The sequence below is a fragment of the Pelecanus crispus genome, chromosome 8 (genome assembly GCF_030463565.1).
Source record: "Pelecanus crispus isolate bPelCri1 chromosome 8, bPelCri1.pri, whole genome shotgun sequence".
Taxonomy (NCBI): Eukaryota; Metazoa; Chordata; class Aves; order Pelecaniformes; family Pelecanidae; genus Pelecanus; species Pelecanus crispus.
Genome location: NC_134650.1, coordinates 25898320 through 25916173, shown reverse-complemented (window position 1 = coordinate 25916173; position 17854 = coordinate 25898320). Strand labels below are relative to the sequence as shown.

Genomic DNA, 17854 nt, shown 5'->3' with positions numbered 1-17854 from the left:
AACAGCTTCTGAGGAACAAACATCTTGTCTGGGCCACATCCAGGAGAGCCATCAGCCCCAGCATCCAGGTGTGAAAGCCACCATGATGAATCATCACAAGCAGCTCTCCAGATCACCTTTCAGATAAAGGGACATGGGGGAATTACTGGCTGGGGGTGGGACACATAAAGGGATGCAGGGGAAAGGCAGTTTTGGACCACACAGGACTACTTATGGGATGCTTAGGGGAGGGGCTGAGGTGATTTGCAGAGGAGTAAGTGTGGGAAAATAGAGGGGCAAGAGGATAAAAGGGGCCAGTCACTCACCATGCTTTCCAGGGCCATCAACATACAGTTTACTAAACGGTGACTAAGAAGTCACTTCTTCCCCGGTCATCTTCCCTTAGACCTCTCTTCAGAGGCAGGACAGGTCTAACGCAGTATATTTTATGAAGCCCTGTCTACTCAAAGAATTTATGATGGCACCTCCCATTCACATCAACTTTTTGCACCTCACTGCATTTTGGAGCTGATTCCAATCCAACAGACCTCACAGCAAGCTGTGGGGTTTTTGCAACTTTTATGTTGTTAACTGAGCTTGTTGCTCTACACTTTATTCTTCAGAACACTCCTTAAACTTAGCACCATTGACATGTTCAGAATGCCCTGAGCAAAGCCAAAGCAGATGAAAAGCAGTAAGAGATGTTGAATATTGTGTCATATTGTTTGGACAGCAAAATGATTGCCCTTAAATTTGTAAAGGTGCCCACTGCATACAAGAGTGGCTTCACTCATGAACAAAAGGTCCATTGCATATGGCATACTTCTGCTTATTCAGCTAAAGGGGAAAAAAAAAACCCAACCCAAACAAACTGTCCCTTACGTACACTGAGGCATGTATATGTTGCATTATTTTACACAGTCACTCAAGGAATATTCCCCAAGCCAAATTACTTTCATTTATTGAATTTCTCAGGTCCCACCGTTTTAGAGCTTCTTTACATTCCCCCCTAAACTCAATGTTTATCAACTAACAGTCTGTCTAATATTGGACAGAAAGACCAGAAAGGAGACAAAACTATCATTTGCTATTTTTCCCATTAGCACAAGACAGGTCAGTTATGTCACAGCTTTGCTCACCATTTTTAGATATTTAGCAGTTGCCAAAAGTCACAAAACTGCAGATCTAGAGATAAAAACAACACTCCTGAGAATGTGGTTAGGACCTCTTTCTTACCACTACTCAGCTCACACTAGCCAATTCTTTACATCTATCAAATGACTCCTGAGGAAGTCAACCCAGACTTGTCAACTCATCTGAAGCTGAAGGGATTTTCTCAGTCACAGAGTCTGAGCCACAATCACACAATGCTCATCATCAGTTCACCTAACAAGCATGACTTTTGACCAGCTTCCCCAGAAAACTGTTTTGAACCCAGACCACTTCAACTAAATAAAATTCGGGTTTTTAGAATAGGCTAAACTCCCAGGAAGCCTACAAATCAGATATTAAAAATTAGATACTCCAGAATCCCACATTTTGAATTACCTTCCATCAAGGCAGTTATTTTACTCTCTCTGCCTCCATGATCTTTTTGTATTTTAAATGAACAATTAGTTACACATGCTTTATTCAACTAATTGCAACACATTTTTTCAAATATCTATACAAACACAAGTTTAAGCACTTATTTCTATGGAGTCTTTGCAATCAAGGTTTGCACTGGCCATTTGACCATACTCATCCTATAAAACCTGTCTGCCACATAAGAATTTCAGATACATGTTCTCTAGCCAGAAAGATCCCTGTTCTTCCGACCGACACCTAATTACATAAAGCACTCCAGATAAAAGACTAATCAGCTATGCTGCTTTTGCAGAATCATCTTTGAACTGGTTCGTCTTGAGACTCTACTTGGACTTTCCTGCTGAAGACACGACTAAGTTTCCCTTCTACGAGGAGGGAGGACTATGACTGAGGTTTTGCTTCACAAATAATACTGCAGTGAAGATGATCACTATGTGCTGTAACAGTTTCTGTTATCTCCCTGTTCTGGAAAACCTTACAAACAGTAGCCACCATATTACAAATTGCACCTACCTGATCTTCTGGCAAATTGTCCAGGAAGTCAGTCCCTCCAAAGCCATCTTCTCAATACCAGCATACAAACACAACACTAGCTCCTTGACCCTTTTAATTGCCTCAGCAGGCCCTTCACAACAGTCCATAGATTGCCAGCACTATCTCCACCATTCTCTTGGATGCTGCCAGCCTTCCCCCACAGAAGCAGCCAAGCTATTCAGCAGTGGGATTGTCTGGACATGCCACATGCTACCCAGCAGCAGGTGAAGCAGGAGCATGTACTATTTCATAGCAGCGCATCACAGAAACACACAGTTGCTTTTGGGACACTGAAAATATTACCAGAGAATTTCACACACAGAAGAGCAGCAGGACAGGAGTGGTGCAGCCTAGGCAAAGGGCATCAGGCAGTGGTTTTTTTTCAACTACTGTCTTGGAAGACGCCCAGGACAGCAGAATCTATAGCATCTCTCACAAGCAGTCACCTCTGTACTTGACCATTTACTATCATTTTTTCCTTGCCAACTAGATAAAAACCTTTCAAAATGCCAGAACAAACCTCCAGAATGAGCAAACTAACAGCTACCACAGGGTGAATCACAGGCCTGCAATTCTCAGAATGTACTGAGCTGTTTCTTACCACTATCAGAGGAATCTTCTTTCTTAGACCGCATCTTTCTCTTTCGGCCACGTTTGCCCTTCTTTGTCTCTCCTCCATTCTCTCCTTCCCCACCATCTAGGCCAGAACAGTTATCAGCATGTCTGGCCATTGTGTTCTACTCAGCGGAAGAGAAAAAACACAACAACAACAAAAAAAAACATGCATTGAATTAAAGATCAGATATTCTGGCTCTGTATTTTCAAACACATTTCTGGTAACTTACGTCTGTCTGTTTTTTTTAAAGGAAGACTATTTAGGGGAAATGGGTAAATTTCATTAACTTTTGTGAAAAAAAGTCACATTTTCATATTGCTCATGATGTCAACACTAAAATGCGCTAGTACTAATTCTGAATTATACCAGGTCTCCCCTCATCTCTTTTCCTCTTAGAAAGAGGTGCTCTATTTAAAAGATCAGTATTGTGCCTCTGTACCCGTACCTCACCCACCTTTCCTTTTGGGTAAACATGTTCCCCTCCCCTTGGCTAAAAGCCTCATTCCACCCCAAAACCCCACAATTGAAAACAGCATATTCCCTTACCCTGCGAGTGAATGTTTTGCCACACTTGGAACAAACAAAAGCAGCAGGGACAAAGTTGGGATCATGATATCGTTTGAAGTGCATATCAAGAAGCTGTTTCTGACGGAAGGTTTTATCACAATGGCTACAGGCATAAGGCTTTTCTCCAGTATGAGTCCGTTTATGCATGACCATGTGCCGCTCCTGACAGGGACAAGCAGGATAGGAAAAGTAACTTGAGAACGCAGACATATGGATACAGAAGAGCAAGTTTTCAGCTAAAAGGAGGCTAAAACTTTATGAAAGGATGAGTCCGCAGGAACGTGAAAACATCCTGACTGATGGCATTTTCAGTCCTAGCTACTTCCATCCTATATGGACTCTTATCCCCTTTGTCAACAAATACATCAAGGTTGTGACTTAGAAGGTACTTCTCCAGGAGGGGAGCACTACACCAAGAAGCAAAGGCCACTGAACTTTCCCTCACACCCTTCAAAAGATTTAGAGAGCTAATTTGATCTTGACAGCTGGTCAAACTTAGCTAAGATTTCTACCTCCTACTTTTAGCTCCTGTTCTAACACCCACAAGGGTTGCCAGTCCCACCAGCTTACCTGTCTGCATGCATAATCGCACTGGTCACACTTGAAGCGCTTCTCATTCTTGTGAGACTTCTGATGCTGTATGAGGGCATACCGCTCATGAAACACAGCATCACAATAACGACACTTCTTGCCCTGTTCGATGTAGGAATGCTGCTTTCGCAAATGGACACCTAGGAGCACAAGAATTGGAGACTTTAATCACCATGGCTTTCCAAGCATGAAAGACTAGACTACAGCCCCCTTAGCGATCTTCCCTCCACATACTCTTGAGCTCAAGCCAAAAAAGTGAAAAAGTTAAATTTAGGATTCAACTAAAAACCTAAAAGGCTCGTAAATAAAAGCAACCAGAACAATTCTAGACAGAAAGGTCTTGCAGACAAAACTCCATCAAGTTTTTCCACAGAATACTAGATTTGGTTGTTAGTCACAATCTGTGCTGATAGAGTACACTTGCATTTGATAACATATGATTGTCAAACTAAAGTGTCTTGTGGACTGTTATATTTAAGACTACTCTGAATTGCCTGGATACAGCCAGAAGCCAGGTAATATACTGGGGGAAACAGGATTTTCTGCAGGATTAGAAATCAGAGTGACAGGGCTAGAAAGCAACAGGGATACCAGCAGATAATCCCTGACAGAGGTTTTTGTCACTTCTTTAAAATCCTCCAACTAAGAGCATACCACAGCTGCACGAGGCAGCTTAGGGTAGACTAAAGCATTATTAGAAGAAAAATTTTTCAGAGCTACCATCAGTTTTCTTCTGTTGTAAATCAGCTTGTTTGCTCCTGACATCAACTGACTGCCATCCTCTCAAACTACCCCTCACTGTAGCACTTTACACTTGTCTTTACTGGAAGGGAGCCTGCCTTCCCATTACTTGGGTGATATTTTGTTTATAGACAGGAAGTTCTGCCAAATCATGGCTTCTTCCTTCTCCTCAGCTGCTCTGGGCTCGATACTATTTCTCACCTTCTTGTAGAACATAAAAGAGAGCTTGCCTGCCGGAATTAAACTGGGTACTGCTCACTAGATCAAGACTCTCCTACAGCAAGGACTCAGGGCTTTTGTGACAACTCAGTCTCTCCTACCCTGTCTGTGGCACACAGCTCCACATCCTGGACAATTAAACTATTTGGCCTAATTCAAACCTTTTAGCTTAATGAAAATGTCTTTGCATGAAACTTAATGGCCTCCGATGTGCAGGAGGTCAAGCCAAGCGATCTTTTGGGTTTTCAGACCCCAATCCATATGCAGTTGTAACCTAAATCCAAGTCCAATAAATGCCTTACATCTATGGGCCTGAAAACAGTGACTTGCCTTGTATGCTTGGAAAACATGCTACATTTTCAAACAATGAAAAGAAACTGAAAATTCTTATAGTTTGCAGCAGCTATTTTAAGCTAAAAGCATGTATTACCAGCCACACATCTAAGCCTGTGTTTCATGTTGTACAGTTACCAGAAGTATTGGGGGGGGAGGGGGCGGGGGGGGGAAGACTGCAGTTGGGTTATGTGAACTCTAATTCTGGGAAGTGTTTTGTAGAATCTTCACCAAATGGCCACTTTTGTGAGATACATACATACCCAAGTCACTCTTTCTTGCTATAACAGTATCACAGTGAGGACAGTGAAATTTGGCCACATTCTCCGTGTGCTTCTGCAAAATGTGCATCTTCATGGTACCACTCTGAGTGAAGCGAGCATGGCAGATGTAACATTCATATGGCTTCTCTCCTTCAGTAGCAGAAGGAAAAAATAGCACAAGTACTTTTATTAAAAAGAAATCTCACCAAACAAAACAACCTCCCAGAAACTTGCAACAGACAGCTAGTTGACAGAAATAGTAATTCTAGAAAGAGCTCAATAATGTCTCCTTCTCTAGAAGTTTTAGCTCAGTATGCATCTTTCTACAGAGACTCAAGTTCAATCTCTAAGCAAATGAGTTTAATTATTATCCTTACTTTGAGAAATGCATGGAAGACCTACACACAGGCTGCCAGAAGACAGCAAGTGGCATCAGATTTTTTTGGGAGTGGGGGTTCTGAATGCTCAGGCATACGTGCAAGGGCATTCTTTTCCCCTTCAATTTTAGCAGTATGATTAATGTGACACTCCAGTAACATTCTGTGCTAAAACCATCCCTATTTCTATTGAAGAAAAAATCTAGGATCTTTATGAACTAACATGCATGAGATGCTTTTGCAACTACACTCAAGCATGAAACCATAAATGCCTATGAATTCACCTGGAAGTGGAACACTGATAATAGAAGAAGTTTCTTCTCTGCATACCAGAAGAAGTGCCTATATTTCATCATCTCAGTCAAACTGGAAATCAGAATCCTCCATGCTCTTTTCTTCAGTGCAGCAACTGATATCAGGTTATGAATTTACTAGCACTTACAAATCATTGTGCATTCTCTTCCGCTACAGACTTCATAAAGGTTTTATATTAAACTACAAAATAGTATTTCTTTTGCTGTTTGAGTGTTAGCACACATCATACACAGCCTCAGCACTCTGACACTAAAACAAACAAAAAAAAAAAACCCACACCAAAAAAACGTGGCATCAATACCAGAGTGGGTCCTCATGTGCCTCTTCAGTTTGTAGGTATCCCTGCTGGCATAGCTGCACAAGCTGCACTGGAACGGACGCTCTCCAGTGTGAGAACGAATGTGGCGTTTCAATTTGCTAACCTGGAAGTCAAGAGCAAAACTGAAGTTTGCATAGATAAGCAGGTCAGATTGCCAAAAGTAGAGGAAATCAGTCAAGAGTTTAAGGTAGTCTATTTTTATCTTGCCACTAAAACAAGCAAGCATGTTTCAATACCATTCTCACACTGCACACAGCCACTCGCTCCTGCCCACTATACTTCACCTCCCAACCCCATTCCCAGTCTTGCTTGATGTTTATTCCCACTTTCAGTGCAGCCTGGTTTAGCCTTGCGCTCACCTTACTGTTATTGACCATCCCAGCATCTGAAGACACGCTAAAATTTGAAAGTATCCTGGAGAGACACTAGAAAATGTTCTGGGAAAGCACGCACCCAAGAAACATTGCGGGGGGTTACGGTCACCTGTACAGTATATTTTTCTCCACAGGGTGCTTTCTTGGGTCCTCTCCAGTTACTTTGAGAGGGGTAAGATAAATCAATTTCTTGCTAAGAACAACAAAAATCAAGTCCCGCAATCAACACGGTGACTTAATTCCTTTCCTCTCCTGCTTTTATCCAGAAGGCACGAACCCAGCTTAAAGGTCAGCATGAACACAAAGGCATTTTCTACTCCAGCCTGACCATGCTGCTTAATCACCAACCTACGTCTGCAAAACACAGCACAAGCTCAAATATGGACCAACATGGTTATTCTTTTCCTAATTCATACTATGAAAACCACTGCAACACAACTTTTTTCAGCACTCAAACCACGGGGCCTGCAACTACAGCACTGAAGCCTCAGTGTGGGTAGGAGAAAAAGCCCAAAGACTCTACTGAACTTCTCCCCACTGTAGCCTTCTTCCACTGCAGACTTCCCCCCCCCCCCCCGCTTTTTTTTTTAAATTATGTTGCTCATCATCTTGCTTACATTTCCTATCACAATATAAAAGCTGCATGTAGCATAAGTAGCAATACTGCATAGGGGAGAGCATTCAAGGAAGCTTAATTTGCTTGAGCAAATTAGACAATCACCTGATATTAGCAAAGCTACTTTTCACCAATATTGAGGCAAAGGCTCATTAACTTTGGCTACAGTCACCTAAATGGCATAACCACATAACATGCAGAGTGCACATTTCTAAAATGGAAGGGCACCTCTACTCTGAAAGCACATCCTACTGCAGCATGAGATGGCTGCCTCCTTCAACATGGAACATGCTACAATTCCTGCAATCATCTTAAAGGCCAAATAATTTAAGAAACAATGACAACAACTATTGTCTCCAAAGAGGAAATGGATATCACCTAGGATTCTGTGCATAAATGCTCTCAAACTGTTTTCTCATTAACTGACAAACCCCCACCATTTGCTTCCAAGAGCAGACCTGATTTGTAACTTTTTTGCTCAGAGTCTGTTAAACAAATGGCCAAAGAGGAAATGCCTAAGAACAGAGTCTGTAACAGATGGTGAACAAGCTTTGAAGCATACAAGGAAGTATTCAGTGCTGTAACAATTAACTAGCATACCTCCACACTAGCATAATCACACATTGAACATTTGAATGGTTTCTCATGGGTGTGCTTGTAGCGGCGATGCCGAACCAACTCTCCACTGGTCACAAAGGCCATGTCGCAGTCTGGGCACTTGTGAGGGCGAGTACCTAATAATTTGCAGCAAAACAGGAAGATGATGACATTCAGGTTTAGTGGCAAAAGAAAATACGGGACAGCTTGTTTTTTTGGTGTTTTTTTTTTTTTAAAAAGTGAATGAACAACATTGCTTTCATGTTCTGAAAGATTAGAGCAACAAATAGTACACAGGAGTCACAACTTTTGTATACATAACTAATGGACTGAAGATCTTAGAGAATTAATAACCTTTCAATGAGGAAACAAACTCCCTTATTCTTCTATCACTTGGTTATTTACAAATTTCAAACCATCCAGTTAGACATAATGTAGGTAGGCAGAGAACATGAGGGATATGACAGGGTTTTGGGTTTTTTTTGGCAGAAAGGTCACAAAAAGCTTAATTACAGTTCAGTTACCTGTAGTCCTATACCAGAAACTTACCTAAGGAGAAACAGAAGCATGCTACAGTTCCTAGTTATAAATTTTATTGGTCCAGTTCATAATCTATTCCTTTGGGTTTGACTTTTTGCTTTGTTGGGTTTGGTTTGGGTTTTTTTTTTTTAGTGTGTGTGTGTTTGTTTTGGGGTTTTTTGGTTGTTGGGTGGTTTTTTTTTTTTTTTTTTTTGCTATTTTCAACTCCCTTATGTTTAGCTCCAGCCTCATTCTCATCTTACTTTTCTGCAAGCAGCAGCAGTGATACAAAGCTTGGAACACAACTACAAATACACAAGACAAATAGAACATTTTCTATAACTTCAGGTAATTTCAGATCAAGCCCAGGATCTGCTTTATACATATGTACAGGATGCGCTTTGCACCTGACCTGGCCAGGCAGAAAATTGTGTTTAAGTGAGAAATGAACAGCAGCACTGCATAGTTTCTTCCTTTTTACCTTGTTCCATAAGTGGAATTAGACAGAATCAAGATAGATCCACCCTGTTTTTCTATTCTAAAGACAGAGCAGATCCTACAAAAAGAACATATGCAAGAGTACCTGTGTGAGTGTTGAGGTGGTTCCTCAGCAATGTGACTGTTCGAAAAGCCCTGCCACAGAGATGGCACTTATGTGGTCTTTCATCAGTGTGGCTTTTCATGTGGCGGTCCAAGTTGGAACGACGCGGACAAGTGTAACTGCACAGTTCGCACTGGAATGTCTTCTTTACACCTAGTCATGAAAGAAATCATCTTTACTATTGACAGTACTGTAGTCTACTGCATAACATAAGTGATCAGCAGGGAAAAGGAAAGATTCTTGGAGGTGTAACTACTACAAGGAACCATCATGTACCATTAAATCCAACTGCATATCCTTAGGAACAGTCATTGCCTATGGCTGGCTTGGCTTCAGATTTCATGAGTACACCAGCACTCAGTGTTCCTTCTCCACTCTAAAAAGGGTTCCTCAATTTAGTTTCATACCTATTGCTGTATTTTGCACCATCTACCCTACCCAGCAATTGGTTACAAAAAACCCACAGAACTAATTATATTGTTAGTTCCTGATGTAAACCGCATGTACACAAACTCTTACATATGTATTACAGCAAAGAGAAGAATCTTTTCAATTGCGGTTGTATGGAAATACTAACGCCACAGCATCACGCTCGAGGAAAATGAGCTCCTTTACAGCCTAGATGGAGGAGATGGGAGGTTTGGCCCAGGAAACAATAGCGCTGAGCACTCTTGTATAAAGCATAAGTGACACTGGGCATGTCTGCTTTACTCCCACTTACATCTACTCAGTCACTTCAATCATATTGTAAGGTCCCACCAAAACAAATACATTTTCAAAATCCACTTGCAGATGGGGAGCTTACCTTTCTTTTTAATTTTTGTTGGTTTAGGTGGCTTCATATTGCCCACCACCTTTTCTGCATTGACCTCAGACAACAAACCCTCCTGCTGCTCCTCCTCAAAGTCATACACAGAGACATCCACATCTTTGCCTTCCTCAGTGTAGCGAAGCTTACTCTTTTTGTTTTTCTTTGTTTTTTTGGCTGGAGGCTGATAGTCTGGGTCTTTTTGCCAATTGGGATCTTCCTGTGGCTGAAGTTCACCTTGTTCCAGCGTCTCCACCTCACCATTTGCACCCACTTTCACCACTTGGAAGCCTTCTGGTAAAGGTAGGGTGTGACAGATCATGGGCTCTCCCTCTTGCAGCCCTCCTTTGGAAACCTCATTTTCATAAGCTCCCTGAAGTTCTTCCACAGACGTGGTGGCAACAGGTACAGTCACTGGTACAGGTACTTGGACCAGCTGAAGCTCACCAAGGTTTATAGGCTGTTCTTCCATATTAACAACCTGAAGTGTTATGATCTGCGTGTCATCCACCGTGGCCTCCGTTTCTTGAGACACTGCACCTTCCATTACTTCAGTCTTCATTTGAAGAAGAGTTGGATCCAGCTGTTCCATCATCACCATCTGCACACCACTGTTGACATCCTGCACTACTTCACCTCCATCTGCTTGGTTTGGTGGTATATGACAAGCATCATCCTCCTGCCCACCTTCACGGCGTCTTTGATAGGTTTTTCTCTCTTTCCCCTTAATAAAAGTTTCCGATTCCTCCACAATAGCTTCGACTGCCTCACCTTCCATTTCACCTTCTTGCTGTAAAAACAAGAGAATGAACGCTGCACACCATCCAATGTATTTTAACAACTGCACAAACCCCCCAGAAGGACAAGTGGCCTAACTGAAAACAACCAGCTCAACAGCAGCAACGTATTGCAAGCATATTCAGAAAACAGGATTTGAGAACTGTAGGTCTCCACTAGCCTATTGCCACTGTATGCCAAAGCAATCACAGAACACTGCCTGAAGTGAGACAACTGTACTGGTTTCTTGGAAAGGAAGGAAAGCAAGGAGGACAGATTAAGTGATATGCATGTTCCCGTTTCTCAAAGACCGCAAATCCCACAGGCAAGATGTACAGCAGTATTATTCCTTATTGAGCTTGTTTAGTCACTTCACATAGCTTAGCAATATCAGAGGTAGTCTTTGGCTATAGATTTTAAAGACATAAAAATAACACTGTTAAAAGTAAAAAGCCAACCTTAAAGAAAGTATTACATTTGAGAACTGCAGAACTTTTCCAGGAAGAAAAAGCACTAAGAATTGAGCACAAGAACTTAAGTCTCACTTGTTTTATGTGAAACAACTATTTCCTGTATGTTTTAATTTCTCTGAACGACAAAAATAAAAAGGACATGATCAACTTAGTCAAGTGTATTTCTTGTAAGCAGCCCAGAGTTCAATTCCTGCTCCAAATTCTGGGCACCACCTGGCCCCCAAGCAGAGCAGAGGATGATGCACAGTGCTCTCTTCGGCCTGAACAAGCTGCAGCAGGTAGACAAGGCTCAGGTAAAATTTTACGTCAATTCAAATGATGAGGACTCAGAGCTGGTGGACTCTAATGCTTTCTCATGGCACCTGGGTTAAATCTATCCACATAGTCATAAACAAACAACAATACTGAAACTCAGCATTTTGGTGGACCTTAACTGTAACTCTGAAAATAGCTGCATACAAGCTTAACTTCTGAGATTTTCTTCCTCCTCAGACCAGACCATCCAGCATTCTTCTCTGCAGTCAGGGTAAAATATGGAATTCCTGTATTCTCATTCTGCAGGAAGGTTGTTTCAAGAGTAGTAATAGCTAAAAGAAGTTATCATTTTACAGCTATCTTTTTCCCCAAATGAAAATAATAAAAATCATAGTAAAGGAGTATTTCCCTAAGTCTACCTCTGTTTCAGGTGGTTTACTTTGGAAAAATGAAAGCAGATTCCACAACTATGTCAAATACATTCCCTACACCATGATACAATTTATTATACCCCTCTCTTAGGCGTTAAAAAGATACCAAGGTCAATATTACTGCTGAAACAAGTAACAAAAATGCCAGTTTCCTTACAAAACTTGTGATAAAGTTCCGATTCCAATTCCAGATTTGAGAAGAGACTTCCACATTTTCCTATTAGATTGGCTGGCCTCTCAGACCAGCTAACAGAATCTATTTAACCTGTCTTGTGAACTCAAGACTTAAATCTCACATCATACTACTTTCAAGTACCTACACTTAATCTTGCATATTCATTTTTGAAATACACAGGCTTATATACATAAACATGAAACACAGCTGTCAGTCTTCATTAGCTTTAAGAATTACAAGACATGTAATTGTTATTATTTTTAGAGTCCTTGCTTTTACTCTACTACGTTTTCTAGCACCCTCCACTCCTGTTGTGAGAACAGTACAGTCCATACCGTGCTTCAGCCTGCTCAGACTAAGGACTTCAATTAATGTGCAGTCTCGATATTCATTATGTTGTGGGCAGCTGCAGTCTCCAGGGGGCACCAGATACCCAGAAATACTGACATACGGCTTCATATGCACTCCCTGCAGGGATCTGGCCTCTCCTTTCCTTCACCACCTATCAGCTTTTCAAGTCAGAGCAAACCCATATGGACAAACAGCTGAAGTATACAAGATGATGTCAGTACTTAACACTAGCTAGCAGGCAATCAGAACAGCGCACTGGTCTTTGGCCTACAGCAACTGCAAAACAATCGGAGCAAATTGTTTTTCAATTATCTCAAGTATTTGCAGATAGAGAGAGAAGAAGCCTCTTCAGGTGACCAGATGCCTCTGAACAAGAAAGGAAGAACAGAGCTAAACAAAATACAAGAATGTGGTAAATAGCCAGGGGGGGTAATAACAAAAGATTTAAGATGGAGGGGAAAAAAATGGCAAAAGCCCATCTGCAGAGGTAATGCAATTCCCCTTTGGTGCCTTGCAGAAGAACAGAACAGAGGTCAGCAACCTTGACACAAACACGTGCAACTCTGAGCAGTGGGTGGGGCTCTCAGAAGGACTTCACAATTAACTGCCAATATCAAAGTTTGTAACAAGAATGCTAAGTCACCTGAAAACAAGCCAATGGCCAAGATCTGCCAGTGTCCTCTAGGGTCCTGCAGAAAGCAGGTCCTCCAGTGGAGTGGTAGGAAAGCTTCATCTCCCAGACTTGCACACCAGAAAAATCCTGTGTCCACCAAGGAACAGGTCACTCATACATTAAGACTTTGATATATGGCTCATGTTGTCAGGAAGGTTTGCCAGCCTAGGAATGCAGGCTTACACTGAGACCAAATAAACACCTGCAGGCAAGACTTTGTTCAAAGGATGCTCACAATGAGGGGTGTACACATGTGTGAACTAAGCGGAAGGACTCTTATAACCATTCAGTAAAGAAACTAAGACACCCATATTTCTTCCAGCTCCCTCTCTTAGAGACAATGATCTCTTACCCTAGAGTTACCTGCCGCTACTCGCAACATCCTCCTGCGAAAGCCAGACCCCAAAGCAGGCCTGGTGAAGCACGGCTGTCCTCCAGCGGCGAGCAGCACGCACTGCAGCGGCACAGCCGGGATGATCTCCTGCCACCTCCTCTTTCACTGCCCTCTAGTTCATTCTGACGTGGACCTCCTGTAGTCCAAAATTCAGCACATGGATGAGCATTTACTCCTGCCTATTCCATGCTATGCACTATAGTCTGTTCCTCCCAGTAAAAGTAAATTAATCTGAAAATGACTGGTTTTAAACCAGGCTCTTGCCAGCAGGGAAAACATTACAGTATTTTAAAGAAAACTACAAACAACTCCAGTTTATATTAACAATGTACCATAAAAATACAGAAATATACAGAAGGAACCTCAATTGATGTCTTGGCCAGCTCAAAAATCTTGCCACGATTTCTTCCCAAGAAAGTGTGGATTTTCAAATTAAAATACTTCTAAAACTGGGGGGGACACAGGATGGCCTCTAAACTTGAGAGGAAATGGGGCTAGGCAAAATGTATGGGCTCTTTCCTATTAAATAAGCTCTCCGGAAAGACTCTCCATCTCTGCTGTGGTGAGCTTTGTGCTGCCTGTCCATGTCACTTCTCAATCACCCCTTCTTACGGTATTTGCTAGCTTTTTTCCTTTCTCTTTTTTTTTTTTTTTTAAACTTTATCCTCCTTTTTCACAAAGTGGATTTTAGAGGAAAGTTTTATATTTATTGGAGGAGTCACCATCAACTCACCAGATGTGATCCTGCAGCTTGCTGAGGATTTTCCATTGCTGCTAGTTTTAATAGAAGCACATCTTCCTCAACTTTTTACAGATTTACGCTCCTAGAAATTACCCAGCAAAGTTCTGAGAAAAAGTTTCTACTATTCCAGAGAACGTGTGTCGTTTGCTACAACTAAGACCATTATAGCATTAACACTAAGAATAAAAACTGCTGAACATATTTTGTCTTACCATTCCCCAACCTTTTATTTCTGGCTTTTATCTTCAGCTCTCTTCCTACCAGTTACTATACCTTATACTAATAGCTTAGTTCCACAATGACTGAATCTAAAAAGGAAACCAAAGTAGCAGGTTAACAGAACAGGATTTGGTAAATGAAGACTGAAAAAAACAGAAGAGAAGAGCTTCTGGAATAATGAGAGTAACCAAGGAAAGACCAAAGAACATCTGAAATCAACATCACAATTCCCATGTAATAGTTCAATCTAGTCTCTACATACATGCTTGCTCAACGGGCTCTACCAACTCAAATGAGAGAGAGACACTGTGTCACTGAACAGCTCAATGAACTGTCACAATCCAATTAGCCAAGTAAAAAGTTGTGATGTCCAAACAACAGACCTACACTTTCTCAAATAATTGATGGGCAGCTCATCTAAAAAAACTGAAACAAGCAGAAATAAGATGGGGTATGCATTTGATACAACTGACACCTTATTCCAATGAAAAGAATCAAAAGGTTGCTTGAGAGAAAGTAATTTAATGCCAACAGCCCTACTAACCGCAGTACAGAAGAAAGTATCAGCCCAACTACAATACAACATTTTACCATTCTGGGTCCCTTCCAAAAGCCTCACACTTAACCAGCAAAGCATTCAGCTTGAGGGTATAAACTCTTAACATTCAGGAACAAGAAAACTTCCAGTACAGCAAGGCTGATAAAATTCACCACATCAACACAAGAAGACAGAGACCCAGCATTTGATTAATGTAGTCCTACAACAGCATTAATCTTAACTGTAGAAGCATTAAAGACAACTTGCTGTAGATGTCAATGAAGACAATACAAACCCAGAGACAGTTGTTTATATATTAGGATGGCTAGTGCCACTGCATGTTTTTCTAGCTGGGTTATTTATAATAAAGCTACTGTCACAAAGAGGCATTTGCCTGCCTCTCAGCCAATGTTACAAAAAACCAAAGCCTGAGCTGCATCAAGCTTCACGGACCAAATAACAGCAAAATACTTATTTTTTGCCAAACAAGGCACAGTCTCATTAAAAACTCTGGGACATTCAAAACAATTGAAAAGTAGATTTAATGTTGTAATATACAGTTGACCAGGGCGGAGAGGGAAATCAATAGAAACAATGAAGCCAAATGCTCGCTGTCAATTTTCGGCATTCATAAAATAATGAAAATAGCAGCAGCTACATTAGTGCAAGCAAAAAAACCCACCCTGCAACACATTCAGACTTTGAACTCAAGTCAATCCACATACACATCCCACTCCAAAATTGTCATGGTTTTGACTCTTATGGATTAGCCACTTAGTAAAACTAATACGGGAGTGGAAATAAAGCATTATGTTAAAACATGGGAGACTTATGTTCCTCCTGCATACCCTGTGAACCTTTGAAAGCTGAAGAGAGGAATAAGCAAAAACTTCACCTAAGAGTCTACAGTTATGCAGTATTTCTGCCACTCAAAGCAAGAGAAAGATTTTTAAAAGAAAACATCCAACAGGGTTTATGGACAAATGGGCATTTTTTCTTTTCTTTTTTTTTTTTTTTTCTTGCTTGCAGTCAATATGTATGTCTATAAGTATTTAAGGACATTAGCAGATGCAAAGTAACTGCAGGAGTGCTTGGTCATTCTCCTTCCCCATTGTGAAATAGCCCTATCTTTCTTCTGAAAAGCCTCCCAACTAAGCATAGTCAAAGATGAGGCAGTTTAACAGGTAGCCAGCCTTTGCTTTTCCTCTAGCAGGGCTTCCCTGATTAAGAGACAAACATGGCACAAATTTAACATTTTCTAAAGCAAACAGACATATATAAAACACAAAACATTAAGTATAGCCTTTCTTACTGCTGCTCTTATTCACTATTCACTACAACTGCCCCCAATCTCGTAGGCATATCAGTGGCACCCCTAGATGGGTGACAAATCCCAAATATGAACTAGGTGTATGTGCAATCTCTTCTCAAAGCTCCCCTCTCTCGGGTTAAAAGTATGCCAATTCTTGTTCTCCACACAGTGTGGCACTAGAATCAAAAAATCCTGACACAATTTGGAAAGTGGTAGGAAGATGCTTGAAGAACTCTGCATAGGGCCACACATCCCCAAGAAAAGTTTGCTAGCTTGGTCTCAGCACTTCACAAACACAGCTGTAAAGCTTGTGAACTCAAAGTGGTTCTAGGAAGAGTCCAGCCATGGTACTATGCTCAAGAAGCTCAGCTGGATCCAAACAGGCTAGCTGTGCATAAAGCCAAAAACCCACGGGTTATCCAGAACTCAAATTATATAGAGACACTGAAATTTCATAGTAGACTCTTGCCCATTTCTGTTGCTAACTGCCTACAGAAATATAGAAAATTAATAGGGGTGGAGTTACTTAAGCATCCAATTATAAATAAAAGTTGTACAAAAGCTTAAGAATCTTGTGTTGAATTCTTAGGAACAGGCGAAAGAGAGAACCAACTTTATCCTCTTTTTTCTTTTAAAGATAAGCCTAGGAATGTAAAACTACTTGACAAAGCTCACAAACTTTAAGGAACAGGTAGCATCCCGTGAATAGCTTGGGAGAGGCTATTTTCATGGTGCTATCACATGCAAAACATGAAATATTTACTACCAGCAGCAGAAACTACAGAGCTGGGATAAGTTTCTTTTATTAAGTAGTTTTCTCATGCTGAAAACATAAAGAGTTTGTTTGCCTACTGCATTAAATTCCATATCCACTGATTATGACTGCTACACCCATCTCCATCTGTTTTCTCATTTGCCACTTACAACACTGGCACTGAAAAAAAAAAAAATCAAATGTACTACTTCACAAATATCTATTACAGCTTTAGAGTTAAAAAAAAGCAGTAATTCACTAGTAAGCAATTACTTTCAGAAATACTCTAGGCATCTTGGAGAGAGTAAGGAAAACCAAAAAACCTAGAACAGAACAGCAACAGAACTTCATCGTGCGTTAATAAATGCTTGTGCTTTCTCTGTGTACAAAAAGGGGCTTGTCAATGTCAAGAGGCCCCAAGAAGTATGTAAAAAAAGCTACAGGAATGACAGGTGCAATTGCAAACATAGTTGTAGAAGGATGGCTTCCTTAAGTACTGACACTGCTGAGGGATCGGACACAGACAGACAGCTTTGATAGTGTTGGGTGTCCTGCTGGCAGTTACCTAACAGAGGTGTCTGTGCTAGAAGCCTGGCCTCCCTAAATAGGGCAGGGAGAAGAGTACATTCTTCCAGAGAGCGATTCAAAGCTTTTAAGGGGATCCCTACACTAAATTACCATCTAGAAGAACCCACCTTTCTCCCCATTAACCAGACAGGAGACCAGATTTTTAACTTGCATAATAGTTTCATAATCCCTGTAAGACAGGAAAACACAGCGCTACTGCTGAAAGAGCTGCTCTCA

At 41.1% G+C, this 17854-nt stretch overlaps 1 protein-coding gene across 7 annotated transcripts in view; it reads right to left on the bottom strand.

Annotated features, from left to right (window-relative positions):
* CTCF (CCCTC-binding factor) overlaps positions 1-17854 on the bottom strand; it is a 37885-nt gene that overhangs the window by 4225 nt on the left and 15806 nt on the right. For all 7 annotated transcript variants that reach the window (XM_075715069.1, XM_075715066.1, XM_075715070.1 and 4 more), the window contains 8 exons: positions 9954-10746; positions 9131-9301; positions 8032-8165; positions 6424-6544; positions 5431-5580; positions 3854-4014; positions 3263-3445; positions 2702-2837 (listed from right to left, as the gene is read on the bottom strand). In XM_075715069.1, the coding sequence (XP_075571184.1) occupies positions 2702-2837; positions 3263-3445; positions 3854-4014; positions 5431-5580; positions 6424-6544; positions 8032-8165; positions 9131-9301; positions 9954-10746 (1849 nt within the window). The remainder of the gene's footprint in view (positions 1-2701; positions 2838-3262; positions 3446-3853; positions 4015-5430; positions 5581-6423; positions 6545-8031; positions 8166-9130; positions 9302-9953; positions 10747-17854) is intronic.